At 42.5% G+C, this 17,129-nt stretch overlaps 1 protein-coding gene across 4 annotated transcripts in view; it reads right to left on the bottom strand.

Annotated features, from left to right (window-relative positions):
- PPFIA2 (PPFI scaffold protein A2) overlaps positions 1-17,129 on the bottom strand; it is a 259,476-nt gene that overhangs the window by 99,923 nt on the left and 142,424 nt on the right. For 2 of the 4 annotated variants that reach the window (XM_088651747.1, XM_088651746.1), the window contains exons 3-4: positions 11,634-11,696; positions 9,801-9,842 (exon numbers count right to left, since the gene is read on the bottom strand). The exons of 1 other annotated variant lie outside the window; for it this stretch is intronic. In XM_088651747.1, the coding sequence (XP_088507873.1) occupies positions 9,801-9,842; positions 11,634-11,696 (105 nt within the window). The remainder of the gene's footprint in view (positions 1-9,800; positions 9,843-11,633; positions 11,697-17,129) is intronic. One more of the 4 variants, XM_088651748.1, reaches the window with a different exon arrangement.

Genomic DNA, 17,129 nt, shown 5'->3' on the forward strand with positions numbered 1-17,129 from the left:
GGATATCCACTAAAAATACAGCCAAGCTGTTGTGTTAATGTTGTCTCCCACTAAATTGATTTTTAGGGAAAAAATCTGCCAATATGCAACATAAATCAGAACCAATTCAGAATGGAGCATGATGTTGTGGGGAACACACATTTTATATCCACACAAGTTCCGTGACCACCTTTCCTGGCCTGGCAGGCTTGAATTCTTGTGGAGTATTTCTGCCAGAATGGGGCCACTGGGGACAACTTAAAAGGGAAAGGAACAAACTCGGCTCTGAAATTTAAGTCAGTGTTTGGACCCAGGAAAGCAGTTGTGTGTTGGAGAGGACATGGGTTGTAGGAATAGACAGGAGAATGAAGAAAAGTGTAAGCTGGCTGTAGGAAGCCAGATGACAGAAGCAAAGACTTTTGCTACGCAAATGACCCCCCCTTTAAGAGAAGCTACATTTAAGAGAGCTAAAGGGTACTCCTTGATAGAAGAACAAGAACTGTAGGAGGGAAATCAGCATGGCTTCTCCAAAGATAAGTCGTGTCCCATTAATGTTTTAGAGTTCTTTGAGAACAACAAGCAGCGTGTAGAAAGGGGTGATCCAGTAGATAATGTGGCATTTGGATTTGATGAAGTCCCTCACCAAAGATTCCCAAATAGGCCTAGCAAGTAGGACTTTTTCTTAAGTCCCCTTGGGCACACAGAATAATTCCATAGACACTGCTCATGAAAATAGGATGGTTTTGTACATTTCACATGCTACTTTCAAGCATGGGGGCAGAACCTTCATTAGAAGATCACAGGGCAGTTTACACTATAAAAACACAAAAATACATACCATAATAACAAACAAAACCAATACCCCCAGCCAAATATTTTAAAAGGCCATAGATTGTTTAATTAGCGAAAGGTAAGTGTTTTTGTCTGGCGCCTAAGATGTCTAACAAAAGTGCCAGGCAAGTCTTCCTGGGGAGATCATTCCACAAGTGGGAAAACACCAATTCTTGGTGGTTTAACTGTCAACTCCTTTTCCAAGCGAACTCTGGGAATTGTACCTCTCTGGGGGAAATAGGGGTCTTCCAACAACTCTCTGCCCCCTTAGCCATCTACAGTTTCCATGATGCTTTGGAAGAAGTGATTACTGTTTGAAGTGGCATGTTATTACTTTAAATTTACAGTGAATATGGTGCCTTAGTTATGGTTTCCCTCTTTTTGTGCAATAGATCCAGCTGTTCACTTTATTGATGTATGCCCTAAGTCATGTCCTACAACAAACAAAACTTTGGTATGTAGGGAAACATTTTCAAATGAACCCAGCAGACACAAGAATCAAGCAACAAACAAGCACATACAAATAACTTAAGGCAGTGTGGCACAGTAAATGTAAAATTCTTTCTTTGCCATCATTGATGCCACGTTATAAAAGACTGAGAATGTGAAGGATTTGACAGCTTGCATCCACTAGTAAGCCGAAGGTTAAAGGTTATAAAAACATGGCTTTCACAACTAAGTGCTTTCCTGAATATTAGAATTACCAAATCTGTAGTGCTGACAGGAAGCGTCTTTTGCCATGCAATTAATCAGATATAAACATTGCATGCCCAAAGGAAAATTTTATAATTAGACCTTACAACTGGGACTTGAAACATGCCCTGTTCTAGGATAATCCATTCTTTCTGCCCTCCACCCCACCATAATTTTCAGTTTCCCTCCATGCCCCCAAACAGACACTACTGTAGTTCTGTGAAGTTCAGTTTTCACTGGGTTGCTTTAGGGTAAATCCTTTAGGGGCTCCCCACTAACATTTTGTGTTCTTCTGTACTACATACATTTGGGTTCTCTGATGCTGCTAATACCTCTCCTCTTGCATGTGGATGGCGCCATGTTGGCTACATAAGAATTGGCATTCAGGAGGGTGAATATGCTATTGGTAAATGTGGTGTGAAGTAGGGGTGGCTAACCTATACTCACCCAATCAGGTGCTGTTGGACTCCCCAAGTCAGAAAGGCTAATGATCAGACTTGGTGGAAGCTGTAGATCAGCAAGGGGTGGGGTGGGGTGGGGGATAGGTTAGCCACCCTGATATAAGGTTTAAAAATGGTGCAGGTATACAATTTAAAAGAAAAGTGCCAATTATTAAGTGCACTTCATATAATACTGCTTGCAACACATGACAGTGAAAATTATATCCTGATTGTCAGCCAGATCATTAGCATGTATTTTTATTGGTACTTAGGCACAAATGCAGACACATTGAGAAATGTTAGTTAAAAGGACTTTGAAAAGACACCAAACCCCAACTCCCTATTGATCTGCCTCACAGTTGTGAATTGAAGATTGCAGCCCAATAAATATTAAATGATTACCTTGTTATATTTACAAATTCGGGGGGGTGGCGTTCATGGAGGACTCTATCAACAATTATATAGCTAATATGTATGCTTCCTTTTACAAAATTCATCCAGTGCAATGTGAGCAAGAAAGCCAATATCTGTTTCAGCAGTACCACACATCTAATGCTTAAAACGTTATCTGTCTTGCAGTAGTATAATAGTTGTTGCCAACTAATTGTGCTCAGAAAAGATCCACTGATGTTAATGGACATGACTAACTTAGGTTCATTAATTTCAGTGGGCCTACTCTGAATACAACTTAGACAGATAGAACCCCAAATACCATCAATATCATTATAATCCGGAGTGAGAAGATGCTTTCCTAAATATAACCTTTTTACTGACCTTTTAAAAAATGATTTTGCTGAGTAGAGTGGGACCACAGTGGCTATTTTACAAATTACTCCACCCTATGTGCCTCTATCTGACATCACAATGGCCACTTCTTGACCAATAAAAAATAAAGCACCTCAGTCACAAAGCTCAGAGCAGTCTGACAACAAGGAGAAGCTCACACGCTAACCCATTATAATGGTGGAGCGGGGGGACGGGTTCCAAGGGGAGAAAGTTGACCAAAACCACCACCAATTTACTTTAAAGGATAAAGAAGAAATACACATCTTGCTTGCCAATGTTCTCTTTGCTTAAAGAATACATTAGAAATTAGGTTCACATCTTGGCTTGTCTTCTTTAGCATTGCTTATTGCCGGGTGTAAGTGGGACCGAAATAATAGTTATAATTGGACAGTTAATCACTGCAAAGACTTCCAGGGTTGTTGTTTTTACAATAACACACTTAAGTGACACATTCAGAAATCCAGCAGAGAAGAGAGGAAAGTGGGGTCTGATTTCAACAGATGTTCCTGATCAAGGATGGCGAAGAAATCAAGATTCGTGACATCCTGCAGAAACAAACCTAGCAGCGCCCTGTCTGACTGCTATGATCATTCATGTCATTAGAGGAGTGCTAAAAGCATAGCAGGGAGGAATAAACATTCCAGCCATTAATTAAACACCTAAGCCATCAGTCAGTGACAAAATCATTCCCTGAGCAAAACTTTCAGCCATTTCTAAAGTATAATGAGCAACCTAAACAGCTGGAATAAAACTACAATAGCCTTTCTGCTCTTTGGATGTCAGTGATGAAAGGAACCATCTACAAATGGCCCCATAATGCTACAAGCCTTGCTTTGCAATGAGTAGCATTCATAGAATAGTAGAGTTGAAAGGGGCCCTGAGGGTCCTCTAGTCTATCCCCCTGAATGGGAGAATCTCAATGAAAGCATCCATAACAGATGGCCCCCCAACCTCTGCTTCAAAACCTCCAGTGAAGGGGAGTCCACAACCTCTTAAGGGAGTCTGTTCTGTTGTCAAACAGCTAGACTGTCCCTCCCTCCTTTATTCTATCCCAACCATCAACACGGATGCCTGTTGCTGCAGCAGATTGCAATGATCATAATCTATCATCTTCCCCGCTGCACAGGTTTCCACAAGCTGCTGCAAAAATAGCAGACAGCAATCATACCAGCCTGATGCATCTAAAATAGCTCTGAGTAGCCTTGAACTATAGAAGGTGGGAAATGACAGGCAAAGTACATTTATGATCTCAAAGGAGGCTGCTGTGATTTTTTGGGGGAAGAAACCCTTACTTCTTTTTCCAGGGTAGCCTATGCAATACCAGAAGTGCAACAGTTAGATGAATAAAGTCCAGATGCAGACACAACTTGTATGTCTCATTGATGGAAAGCCACACAAGCTCCAATACTCAGGGAAGATGGAAAGTGAAAAACCACGTTTCCTCTGCCCTGCTTTTCTGTAACATCTGAAGTCATCAGCAAGGAAGTCCTATGCCAGGGGTCCCCAGACTACGGCCCGGGGGCCGGATGCGGCCCAATTGGCCTGCCAATCCGGCCCGCGACGACCCCCGCCACCCGCCGCCTGCTCTTATGGCGCGCAGCGTGGCAGCGCTCTTCCGGGTCGGGGAAAAAGCGCCGTAAATCCTTTGTGCGCATGCGTATGGGCCTCTCCCAACCCAGAAGAGGTCATTTCTGGTGCACTTCCGGGTCGGGGGAGGCCCATACGCATGTGCACAACGGATTTTTGGCGCTTTTTCCACCCTGGAAGCGCGCCACCGCGCCAGTAAGCGCCCGTGCGCATGTGCACGGGCGCGCACTCCCCCGCCCGCCGGCCCACACAGGCGCGCGCTCCCCCGTCCTCCGGCCCGTCGCGTGATCAGCGCGGTGGGAACCGGCCCAAACGCCGGTAAGTCTGGGGACCCCTGTCCTATGCCTTCGATGTGCTTCAATAAACAAACACCATAACATGCCCAGGTTTCTCTCCACTGAACTGGGTACCAGAGTCTTAATGACAGATCCCCCCCCAAAAAAAACACACCACCAATCTCAGCATTTGAATCCCAATGTTGGGTCAAAACAGCCATGGTCAAGAATTCATTTGTGTTTGGTGGGGATTCATCTAGGTGGGGAGATTGATCTAGGTTGCACACGCTGCTCCATTCAAGGATATTTATCATTTGTTATATTTAATAAAACAATTTTATCATTTGCTATATTTTTACCCTGCCCTTTCTTCCCCAAGAACCTAGAGTGGCATACACATAATCAAAACATTTAATCAAATCAAAGCATTGAAAGCAGCCGCATCTGCATCTGTGGATGGTGTGATACTCCGGAAACCTGAAGGTCCAAGAGTGTGCCTACAATAGCCTTTATGTGTAAGCTCTGTAAAAATAGTGCCATTAAATGCGGATGGACACCTATAAAACATTTTATATGTTACCTTTCCTTTAGGAAAGGTCAAGGCAGCTAGCCGCATTGAAACAAAATAACTACAAGCAGCAGATAGTCAGCCACATAAACATATGCATAACCAGTGGTTGGGTATCTTCCAGCAGTAAAAACAACCCAATACAGCAGGCATTGGCAAACTCTGGCCCTCCAGATGTTTGGGACTACAATTCCCATCATCCCTGACCACCGGTCCTGTTAGCTAGGGATGATGGGAATTGTAGTCCCAAACATCTGGAGGGCCGGAGTTTGCCTATGCAATACAGAGTCGCTTAAAAATGATTCATGGCCCAAAACTGATCATAAGCAGGAAAGTTTTAAGTCATTTTGCAGAAGGCCATTAGGAGAGTATGAATGCATGCAGGTTGGGAGGGTCTGTGATCCCAGTGGGGACACTTCTTATTTATTGAGAGTTCATCGTATATATATATATATATATATATATATATATATATATATATATATATCCTGTTTCTCATATTTTAAGATGTAGTCATAAAATAAGCCATAGCAGGATTTTAAAGCTTTCAGGGAATATAAGCCATACCCCGAAAATAAGACATAGTGATAGGCACAGCAGCAATACCGGCCGCGGCAGGAGGAGGAGGAAAAATATAAGACACCCCCTGAAAATAAGCCATAGTGTTGTTTTTTTGAGGAAAAATAAATATAAGACGGTGTCTTATTTTCGGAGAAACACGGGTATACATTTGCACAAAGTTTACGGGGGGGGGGTGGGTGAAGGGTGCATTGTTTATAGATTTTGATTCTATTTTGCTTGTAGGGAGGTTATGCAATATCATTTCAAGCAACTGTTCTCCCACATTTCCCAGTGCATTTTCCTGTCACCTTCAGCAAAACGTCCGACTTTTCAAAAAGTGGTATTATTGCACAAGAGCATCAAATCCACTTTAAATGCACAACCTGAGTTTTCTGCTTTGTGATTGAAGTTCCTGTTTACCCAGGCCTTTTCAGTCTAAGTGGGAAATGTTTGTCTTGAACAGCAATTTGTACTTCTTTGTTTTTAAAGACTGCTACTTTATGAATATTTTAGTTTTTGTATTTGCTTTATTCACCGGTGTAATTCTGTTGTTTCTCCTTTGCTTTGCATCCCCTTGGGCTCTGATGGGTGACTCATAAAAACAGTTAACAACTATGAAGAAGAAGAAGTCTTATTTAAATTATAGCATAATTCTGTACACATTTATTTGGAAGGAAATCCCACTGAATTCAATGGAACTTACTTTCAGGTAAGTGTAAGCAGCTTTAAGAGAGAACACCAATTGTGCAATGTGTTCGCCTTTTCAATAAACTTATATTTTTTCTGTTAATCGGGCTCTAAGATTTAGTCAGATCTTCTGAAAGTTAAATTAGGCAACGACTTCCTTGAATCACAGGGCAAATCCTATAATTGCTAAAATATGAATACATCTATCTGGAAAAGACCCTCCCCTTCTGACTAAGCTGATCTATGTACAAAGCTACAATTTATATCTTGCCCCAGGGAGCCTACTGAATTTGTTCTGCTTATTTTCCATAAGTTATTTTAAGATATAAGCAACATTATTCCAGCACCATCAAACAATGCTTCTAAAACTGTACCACATAATTTATCTTGCTGGCCTTTGACATGCTATCATTGTTTATTTTGGAATGTGAATATTAGGTGCGCACACACCTTGTATATAATTTGGAACAGTTGGATGATTCAACATAGCCCATATAATATTCCACCCCAGCCCTAACAAGCACGTAAAAAAACAAAACAAAACCCAAAGAGGAAGTTAGGATTATTCAAACTGGATCTTTTCACTCCCACCCTCTCTGTACACTGAAGCTACTACAATCTACCAAGCAAACCCATTCACAACATCCAATACAACGTATTTCAGCAAAATAAGTAGGAAAAGCTTTATTTCAGGCATTATCACTGAAAGAGAAAAAGCAGGTAAAGTGGGTCTGAGAGGTGCACATTTAGCACCACTTCTCAGAGGCCATACAAATCCTCCACGCCCTTTGCATGAGCACATTTAGTTATTTATTTATTGAATTTGGGCAAAAACATCTTGGACTGGGGCGGCAAGGGAAGGGTAATCAACTCTGAGATAATTCTCTGCTCTTCCTCTTTGCCTATGGTGGCTTTTCTTGCAAAAATAAATAAATAAATTAAAAAGGGAGGGGGCATGGAATTTGCTGTGATTTTTTTGCATGCAACATGTAGCTTGGCTATAACATGTTCTGGGAGCAATGACTCTTCTTTAGGGCTCATCGCTTAAAATCATATTCCTTTGTTGCCGGAGCTGCCTCCTAAGCTTTAAGGCTCAGGCGTCTCCCTAAACAGCTTCTTCTATTTTGCTTCCCTCTTTCCGTCACCTTTTTGTCAAGTCAGTGTGCATTTTGCTAGCTTTTGTGGCACACTTCCAAAAACTGCACTGCCAACTGTGTTACTGTAGAGCCAGAGGCAGCATTGGAAGGGGGCGGTGGAGAGGCTGTGGCCTAATTCTCACTCAGCCTTCTCATGCCATGTCTGCATGATCCTCCAAAATGTCTTGCTCCTGATGTCTAGAGCCCAGGCAGTGCTTGTTCTCATCATCAACACAGTCGCTTTTGTTTGGAGCAGCATTCATTAATGTGACACTGCCCGCCCCCCCTGCTTGCATGCTGTCTGAAGGAGTACAACCCAGATCTAGATCTGGCACCTTAATGAGAATTAGGGTTGCATTTCCAAGCATGCATGATTATTCCCAGAGGAGCACTTATACCTCTGTATATGAGGAGGTATGAAAAACAGCCATGCCGAATGCTCTCAAAATGAGCTGCTGCTCTGCAATTTAATCTTGAATATACCCAAGAGCAGGCTCTTGAGCCTTGCCCTCTGCAATCATTGATATGTCTTCGCTCTCCTCCCCTCCCACACTGAAACCATAAAAACAGAAGCCAGAATTGCTGATTCTGATGACTGCCGCAATGAAGAGCTTGCAAACTCCGCAGAGAGACTGTACCTTCTTCACAGCTGCCACACAGACACCTTCCTTCCAGTATAGCTGGGGTGGTCAACTCCCAAGAGACTGTGATCTACTCACAGAGTTAAAGACTGGCAGTGATCTACCCCCTTTTGGGGGGTGTAGGGCAAAAATGTTGAGCTTTTTTTTAGGGGAGCCAAGCTTGTTTAGATTCTTTGCGGGGAGCCAGTGATCTACCAGAGATGTCTGGTGATGTACTGCTTACAACAGAATGCAATATCATTACTCACTACTGTACACTGATCTGGCTCTGCTCCCTAACTGCATTGTATTGGGGGGTGGAGTCGGGAAAGCAGAAGGACGGTGGATAACAGCCCTGCTCCTGACCTGCTCAGCTTTATGTTTGTATAGATCTTACAAGCAATGGGCTGTTTCTGCAGGAGCAGAAGCACTGAAAAATATTGTTCAGTGCACAGAAAGAGACCTAGGTGCTTTCAAGTTCATATACAGTCGTATCTTGGAATTCAAATGGCTTATTTTCCAAACGTTTTGGCTTGTGAACGATTGAAAACCGGAAGTGATTGTTCCAGTTTTGGAAAATTCTTTTGGAAGCCAAACATCCAGTGGAGCTTCCTGCAGCCAATCGGAAGCCGCCCCTTGGAAGTCGAATGTTTTGGAAGTCGAATGGACTTCTGGAACGGATTCCATTTAACTTCCAAGGTATGTCTGTATTAAGCTGGATATATAGAGATTCTCTGTCCTGACCACAAGGGGCACGGATAGCCAATGTGGGTAGTGAGGTGGATGACAGGGTGGGCTGGAGTTGCAGGACCTTGGACAGCAGCAACGAGCAGGACTAGAGAGGAACAGGAATGGGGAAAATGCAGTTAAGAAGAAATAACTTGGGGGAATTGTGGGCAGTGGGAAAGATGTGAGGTTGATAATTTGGCCCTAATCCTAGCATGATCGTGCAGTCTTTTTTTAAAAAAAAGGTCTGATAAGAGACAGAGGAGTACGTGAGTCCATATGAATAGTCATCCAATTGACTCATAGGATATCACCCACCTTTTCTAAAAGCAGGATTCTATCTAATTATAGCTGTGAAGCCAGAGGAAACAACCTGTCAGGTGGTTCTTGCTATCTGCGACTAGGTGCACAATGCACTCCAGTAATGGATGTCCAATGGGGCCACCAGAAAAAGGCTGCCTTGCTAAGCACACTTAAAGGTAAAGGGACACCTGACCATTAGGTCCAGTCGCGGACAACTCTGGGGTTGCAGCGCCCATCTTGCTCTATAGGCCGAGGGACCCGTGTACAGCTTCCAGGTCATGTGTCTAGATCAGGCGTCCCCAAACTGCCACCCTCCAGATGTTTTGGCCTACAACTCCCATGATCCCTAGCTAACAGGACCAGTGGTCAGGGAAGATGGGAATTGTAGTCCAAAACTTCTGGAGGGCCGAAGTTTGGGGATGTCTGGTCTAGATCCAGCCCTGGTTTGTTCTAAAAAATTTCCCTTACCTTCTATGTAGTATACATTACTCTCTTCACCCCACCCTTGCTGTTTGAAACCAAATTGTTAGGTTTCTTCCACGTGAATGTGTGTATGTATATATTTATGTATGTATATTGCACTAAAAACAGAAAGGAATTACTTTCACCTGTTTTCCAGAACAGTAGCTGCATTGGTCTGCATTGTTCATCTAAAAAACAAACACAAAAATTGGAGTCCATTATCTGCGAGAAACCCTAACAAACTCACTGAGGTTACTGCATAGAGCCATGGAACTTTCTAGGATGGGAAATTTTAGATCCGAGATGGCAATGGTGAAAACTGAAGCGGAGTAGTCCTTCTTTCAGATTACCAGTAGTTAATCCAATGCCTCTCTTGTCCTCCAGCGTGGCTGTAAGGAAGAGATTAGAATCTTCTGATCTTGATCAACCACAGTTTAGTATGTCACCTAAACTGTGGTTTACCTTAACTATATTTTGATAAGCCAGTTGCTTAAAATAATGGTTTGAAATTGGCATGCTTCACCAACCATTGTTAGGCTTAGCCAGAGTTTGTGAGGGTTTGGGACAACACAGCAGGCTATTGGTTAATCTGCCACAGAAGTGAAAGTGTGCAAGCTCCTTATTGCAGGAGAAGAGCCTGAGACTTGCCTAGACAATGGTTTAGCATTATGTCTTAAGCAGTCTAGGCTCCTCTCCATGTGATATTGAACACTGTTTTTGCAGAGCTCCCTATATTACACAGAGAGTTGCATACATTTGTAGGCTCTGTTTCAATCAGCAAATGAAGGCACCCAAGCTGAGGGGCAGTGTGCTGCCATGATCCTGCACACATTCAGTATTAATCAAAATATTATTATTATTTATACCTCACCCATCTGGCTGGGCTTCCCCAGCCACTCTGGGCAGCTTCCAACAAAATATTAAAATACAGTAATCCATCAAACATTAAAAGCTTCCCTAAACAGGGCTGCCTTCAGATGTCTTCTAAAAGTCTGGTCTGTTGACTGTGATCTACCAAAACCTCCCGGGGATCAACCAGTAGATCAAGATTGACCTGTTGGACCTCCCTGACCTATAGGATTGCCCTGCCAATAAAACCAAAGAGGCTGCTCCGATAGTGACATCTCTGGATGATTGAAATCTGCTTATTCAAATAACTGTCCTGTACATATGTAAATGATTCAAGAATATATTAACTTTTGTTATTGATCCAGATTCTAACCGGTTTTCATTATATACATAAATCTTATGTTGTGTGTATGCTGGGGTGGTGAAGGAAACAGCAGGAAGCAGAGTCATTGAGTATCCTAGAGGAAACACCTGAGAGATGTTATATTTCAGTATATAATTTTTTTAAAAAATTGTCAAGTAGCACCTTAAGAAACCACCTAAGAAGTGTGCATGCACATGAAAGCTTATACCAAGAACAAACTTAGTTGGTCTCTCAGGTGCTACTGGACAATATATTGCATCAGACCAACACGGCTACCTACCTGAATATTTCAGTATATGATAGATGCAAAGTAATTCATTTTCTGCAAGTGGCTGTTGTTGTTGGGGTGATAGCGGATTATGTAGAATGCAAAGACTGCTTATGCACTACAAGCTTATGAATAAGGTTTATTTACTAAGAAAGAACAACTTTAGTTCCTTAGGTGATCAGGCCAAGTTTCGAAGTTAAATAAACATGGCCTTGAGGTGCTGCATCCTTTATTCCAAATGATGAGAGCACTGAGCTGGGAGGAAGCAACTCTGAGAGAACTGTGGCAATGTAATCACAGACATTACTAGCAAAGCTGTCAAACTATAAGAGAAATGCTTTAACGGCAATTCAGTAACCAGCTTAGATCCTTCACTTGTAGTATAATACACAGCATGCCTGAAATGAACATGATGTCGTAAGATGACAGAAGAGCAAATTCACATAATGAGATTTTGCATTTATAATCAGACAAAAATCCAAGATATGTAGAACATACATTAGGGCAGGATATGGTCCTTTGAATGTTATTCTCAATGTTCGTACCAGCAGCAACCGTCATCTGAAAAAGTGTGCAACAGAGAGTCCACTGAATTGAAAGGATTTGCTTTAAAAACAACATACACATATAAATAATGCAACAGAAACATGAATGTATTTTCATTTCCACTCAACTGCGACAGTTAATCTCACATTGCAAATTAAAAATTATTGTAGATTAGCAGAGTAAGAACATATTGCTGATTGTAGAGCAAACAGGTTATTATTGATTGAAAAACGCCAGAAAACCATTACTTGTATGCAATATGCTTATAGTTTAGTTCTGGTGACTTTAGAGTAAACAGAAATGTGGGGTTTACTGTTCAAGGTCATGATCCCACAGAGGAGTTCTCCCGCACAAGGCCAACTGCAACAAATGGGAGTTGTGCAAGAACACAACTAAGTCAGTATGTCGGTCCCATTCATTTTTAACAGTGCATGCACAAGAGAACATCTGCCTGGATTGTACCCCATATCCAGGGCGCTATCTGCACTATACATTTAAAGGGTCCTCATACCACTTGAAGCAGTCATGACTTCCCCCAGAGAATCCTGGGAGCTTTAGTTTGTTAAGGGTGCTGAGCATTGTTAAAAGACCCTATTTTCCTCACAAAGCTACAATTCACAGAGGTCTCTGGGAAGAGGAAGTGACCACTATACTACTTTGAAAACTGTAGGTCTGTGAGGGGAATAGGGAGCACCCTTAACAAACTACAACTCCCAGCATTCATTGGGCAGGAAGTCACAGATGATTAAAGTGGTATGCTGCTGCTGCTTTAAATGTACTGCATAGTACAGATGGGGCCAAAATCAATGTGTGTTGCTATGGACACTCAAGACTATTCTGCACACAGTACTTGCTGACAACTCACACACTTATGAGCATTATGAATCTTGAAGTCCCACAAACACATCATGCCAAAATTTGTTATGCAACCAAGTTTATTGGCCGAGACAAGCCTAGCAGACGTTGAAATATATACAAATCATTTATATTTTGATGCACTTTTAAGACATATTCATGAAAGGAATAAAATTTATAACACAATAATTATTATGCTTTCTCTACTTTACAAGATAAAATGCTTTTTTATTTGATGCAGCAAACATTAAATTTTCATAACCTGAAACAAGCAGCTCTTGTCCACACATGTTTTAAAATGCTCTTTCTTTTTTATGTTACTGCTAAACTGTCTGGCAGGAATTTACAATGCATTGGTGAAATTATTTCTTGCTGCTTTCAAATGTTTAGAAATTTAGATCATGGTCCATGGGCGTACCCAGGATCAAAACTGGGGGGGGGCAAGGGGAGGGGCCAAGGCACGGAAGGGGAGGGGCCACAAAGTGGGCGGGAACGGCGAACTCACGCTCCGCCGGGCTGTGCCCCTCCCTAGAAGCAGGGCTGGTGGGCGGAGGCGGAGCCCAGCCCAGCGGAGCGTGAGTTCAGCGTTCCCGCCCGCCCCGCCGTGCTCTCTGGTTCCCCGCCGCGCTTGGCCTTGCCTGAGGGCGCGCCGGGGAGCTGGAGGGAGGGTGCGGCGCGGCACGGCGGGAATGGCGAACTCGCGCTCCGCCGGGCTGTGCTCCGCCTCTGCCCACCAGCCCTGTTTCTAGAGTAGGGCAGCTGCCCTAACTTGCCCCGTGGTGGGTACGCCCTTGTCATGGTCCAAGGGACTCTGCACAAATCTTAATTCCACCTCACTCCCGAGAGTTTTTGTCTCATAAGGCACATTCAAACTGCCCTTTAAACTCACTTGAGTTCAAACAAAACAGTCAGGATCATAGCTGCCAAGTTTTCCCTTTTCTTGTGAGGAAGCCTATTCAGCATAAGGGAAAATCCCTTAAAAAAAGGGATAACTTGGCAGCTATGGTCAGGATTTGGCACAATAAATATTTACAAAAAAGTAGGGTGTGGGAAATACCACTATCAGCACTGTCCCTTTCAATATTCGCAAAACTGATTTTTCAAGTTTTAAGAGTAACACTCCGGGGGGGGGGGATGTTACCCAGTGTTGACAGTGTGTATGTGTGACTATACAGACTGTGACAGGATACCTGGGGAAGTATTCAACAAGTTTTAGTCAGAGTAGACCTACAATGAAATTATTGGACCTAATTTACCGTAGTCACGTTCATTAATTTCAGTGGGTCTACTTAGTTGCAAACCACTCACAAGATTTAATCACTGAGCCACACATATCAAGACTCCTCTTTTCCTCAGTGGAGGCTGCTCTAGAGTAAACCATTTTAGACTTCTAGCCCAAATGTCTTTTGACTAACAAGCATAAATTGTACAGATAACATGCAGGTCTAACAATATCAGTATTCTGTTGTTGTTGTTGTTGTTGTTGTTGTTGTTGTTGTTGTTGTTGTTGTTGTTGTTGTTTTACCTTTTCAAGGTAAGAAATATAAATTTTGTTCCAAAAATCTGCCTAAAAATAAACCCTATATACTCATCAGTATTATAGATAGGGAGGTGGAAGAGGGGCAGAGTTAAATTCAATATTATTTAGGAATGTACAGTACACTATTAAGTTCAGTTTGCTGGGAAAGTGAAGCACAATGTCACTACTTTACAAACTAAGCTCACATTAAACTTGCAGGAGAACTCTTAAAAACTGTAAAGTCACTGAATTTTTATAAGAACCAGTTAAAAAGCAGACGGTAAACTGGTTTCTCAAAACTGTATTTTCACAATGAAAATATGTCGTAATTGTAGCATTCTGTGGCCCCATCTGCACAATTAAAGCAGTGCCATGCCACTTGTCCAACAAGCGTCACGGAAACTGCCATTCCTTTAGGGTGCTGAGAAGTTGCTAGAAGATTCCTACTCCCCTCTGCAATTCCCAGAGTGGATTAGCAATAAACCCCTCCTCCCAGGGAACTCTGGGAATTGTAGCAGGGAGTGGGGGGGGGGGTAGGGAATAGAGATCTTCTAACAAGTCTCAGCATCCTTGATAAACTACCATTCTGAAGATTCTTGGGGAGAAGCCGTTATTGCTCAAAGTGGTCTGAAAGCACTTTAAATGTATACATCCATGTTTATAAAAAGGGAGCGAGAGTATCTGTCACAGTAAACAGCAGCGGTCTTACCACGCTACGTGCAGAACAGCAGCCAGGATTCCAGATCTTGATCCTCTGTAGCCAGCCAGCCAAATCCATTGAACATACTCAGCTGCCATAGCACAAACAATCATTTGCTCTACGTCAGCTAAAGCAGCCCTCCAGACTTGGCAAGTGGGACAGACGTGCCCAGCTCTGCTCAACCTGCCCTTCGACCCCCTTACAATAAGCAGTGGCTGTTAACATTCAGGGTTCTAATTGGCATAAGAGCCGCTGTTACTTTGAACCCCCTCCCTTCCGCTGCCTGGGCACCAAAAGAGGGCTGGCAACCCTTGGCTGAAGGCAGATGTTTGCATCAGTGCTGAAGACGTGAGGTCACAGAGCTAATGCCAAGGGGTTATTGTGCCCTCAGCAACTGCATCACACCTGATTCTATTATTCTTTGCCAGAGAAAAATGGCAGAGTCATAAGTTTCATTTTAAGATTTCTAGGAATCCTTCCAAGAATACTGAAAATATATCGTTGGTATATTCACTCGTGCACAATGTCACAATTTGCTTTTAGGTTTCCCCCGCCGCGCAGATAAAGTGTATATGTCCTATCATTAGTGATCTTCTGATAATGCCACATTAGATTTACCCACTTATTAATGTCATTTTGTTCAGGATCCAACTAGTGCTTTAATTCAGGGGTCCCCAAACCAAGGCCCAGGGGCTGGATCCAGCCCAATCGCCTTCTAAATCCGGCCCGCAGACAGTCCGGGAATCAGCATGTTTTTACATGAGTAGAATGTGTCCTTTTATTTAAAATGGATCTCTGGGCTATTTGTGGGGCCTGCCTGGTGTTTTTACATGAGTAGAATGTGTCCTTTTATTTAAAATGCATCTCTGGGTTATTTGTGGGGCATAGGAATTCGTTAATATTTTTTTTTCAAAATATAGTCCGGCCCCCCACAAGGTCTGAGGGACAGTGGACCGGCCCCCTGCTGAAAAAGTTTGCTGACCCCTGCTTTAATTGATTCGGAAGGTTTATCCATATCTAGGCCCTTACTCTCCATAGCAAAGTCCATTGGGTACAATTCAATGACTCTGGCTGTCTATAACACCACACACTGAAAGCATATTACTTCTCCCAAAGAACCCTGGTAACTGTAGTTTACCCCTCACAGAGCTACAATCTCCACACCCTTTTAAAAACTACAATTCCCAAGTTTTTTGGGGGCGGGGGCGGTGCAAGTCATGTGATTATAGATTATTTAAATGAGTTTTAAATGTATGCTGTGCACACAGCCTGTGACCTAGAAGACATCACGGCCGTACCTGTTGAAAAGCAGAAAAGTAAACTACACTTTGAATCCTTCAGATTCTTTTTCATGGCTTTTTAAAACAACAATAGCCAGATAATGATATTTGCTTCAAATAGCAGCAGCTTCAGGAAGGAGGATCATTTTCATCTACAGATCTCTGCATCATGGTTCAGATCCAGACCAGATCATTCTGATCATTTTTTAAAAAAGAAGAAAACCTCAAGCACAGAATTCAAAGACATGGTTAATTTTGCATCTAGTTTGAACCTAAAGATCCTACTGATGTATCTGATGCTCTCATATGCATTTGAGCATCATTTCTAATTCTTCACCCTCTGCAGTCCTAATAGCCTGATCCTGTTCATGTTTACTAGAAAAATAATTCTTACTGGAGGTACTTCCATATTAGCATGCTAAGGAGCACAAATTGAGCCTCTCTCTCTCTCTCTCTCTCTCTCTCTCTCTCTCTCTCTCTCTCTCTCTCTCTCTCTCTCTCTCTCTTTTAAAGGTATGCAGGTAGTTTCCCCAGTGAAAATTATATACAGTAGATGACATATTTCCAGAGCTCCTTTAACTAGAATAAAAAATAAGCACAGTACTTGAAGATTCATTTTATATGTTCCTTGCACAATGCTCAGAATGACCCTTCATTTGGGTGAATGAAGTGATTTATACGGCCCACTCTCTTCAGGTCCATCAAAGTTGCCTTTGTGACTGTCACCTTATCTATAACAGTCAGCTTGTTCTATGTAGACATTGATCTTTTGTTGTTAAGAGTACTGAATCAAACAGCCTGCTTTTATTTCTGTCTCCTTTTAAAAAGATAAACCACTGATTGATTTGGCTGTTGGCTTTGCCCCTATCATCCTTGGCCAGCCAATTTCGCCTTATAGCATCATTCTGAAACCATTTACCTGGGAAGCTTACCACCAAAACCAGTCAGAACACTGTCTAGTAGGCTGTTGTCAAGATTTCCTGTTAGAGTCTTTCTACATGGGTCAATCAATGTGCACCTCCCTCCAGAATATTTTAGGTATGTTTCCGAGCACAGTTCAAAGTGTTGGTGCTGACCTTTAAAGCCCTAAATGG

This window comes from Zootoca vivipara, chromosome 9, assembly GCF_965207765.1.
Source record: "Zootoca vivipara chromosome 9, rZooViv2.hap1.1, whole genome shotgun sequence".
Taxonomy (NCBI): Eukaryota; Metazoa; Chordata; class Lepidosauria; order Squamata; family Lacertidae; genus Zootoca; species Zootoca vivipara.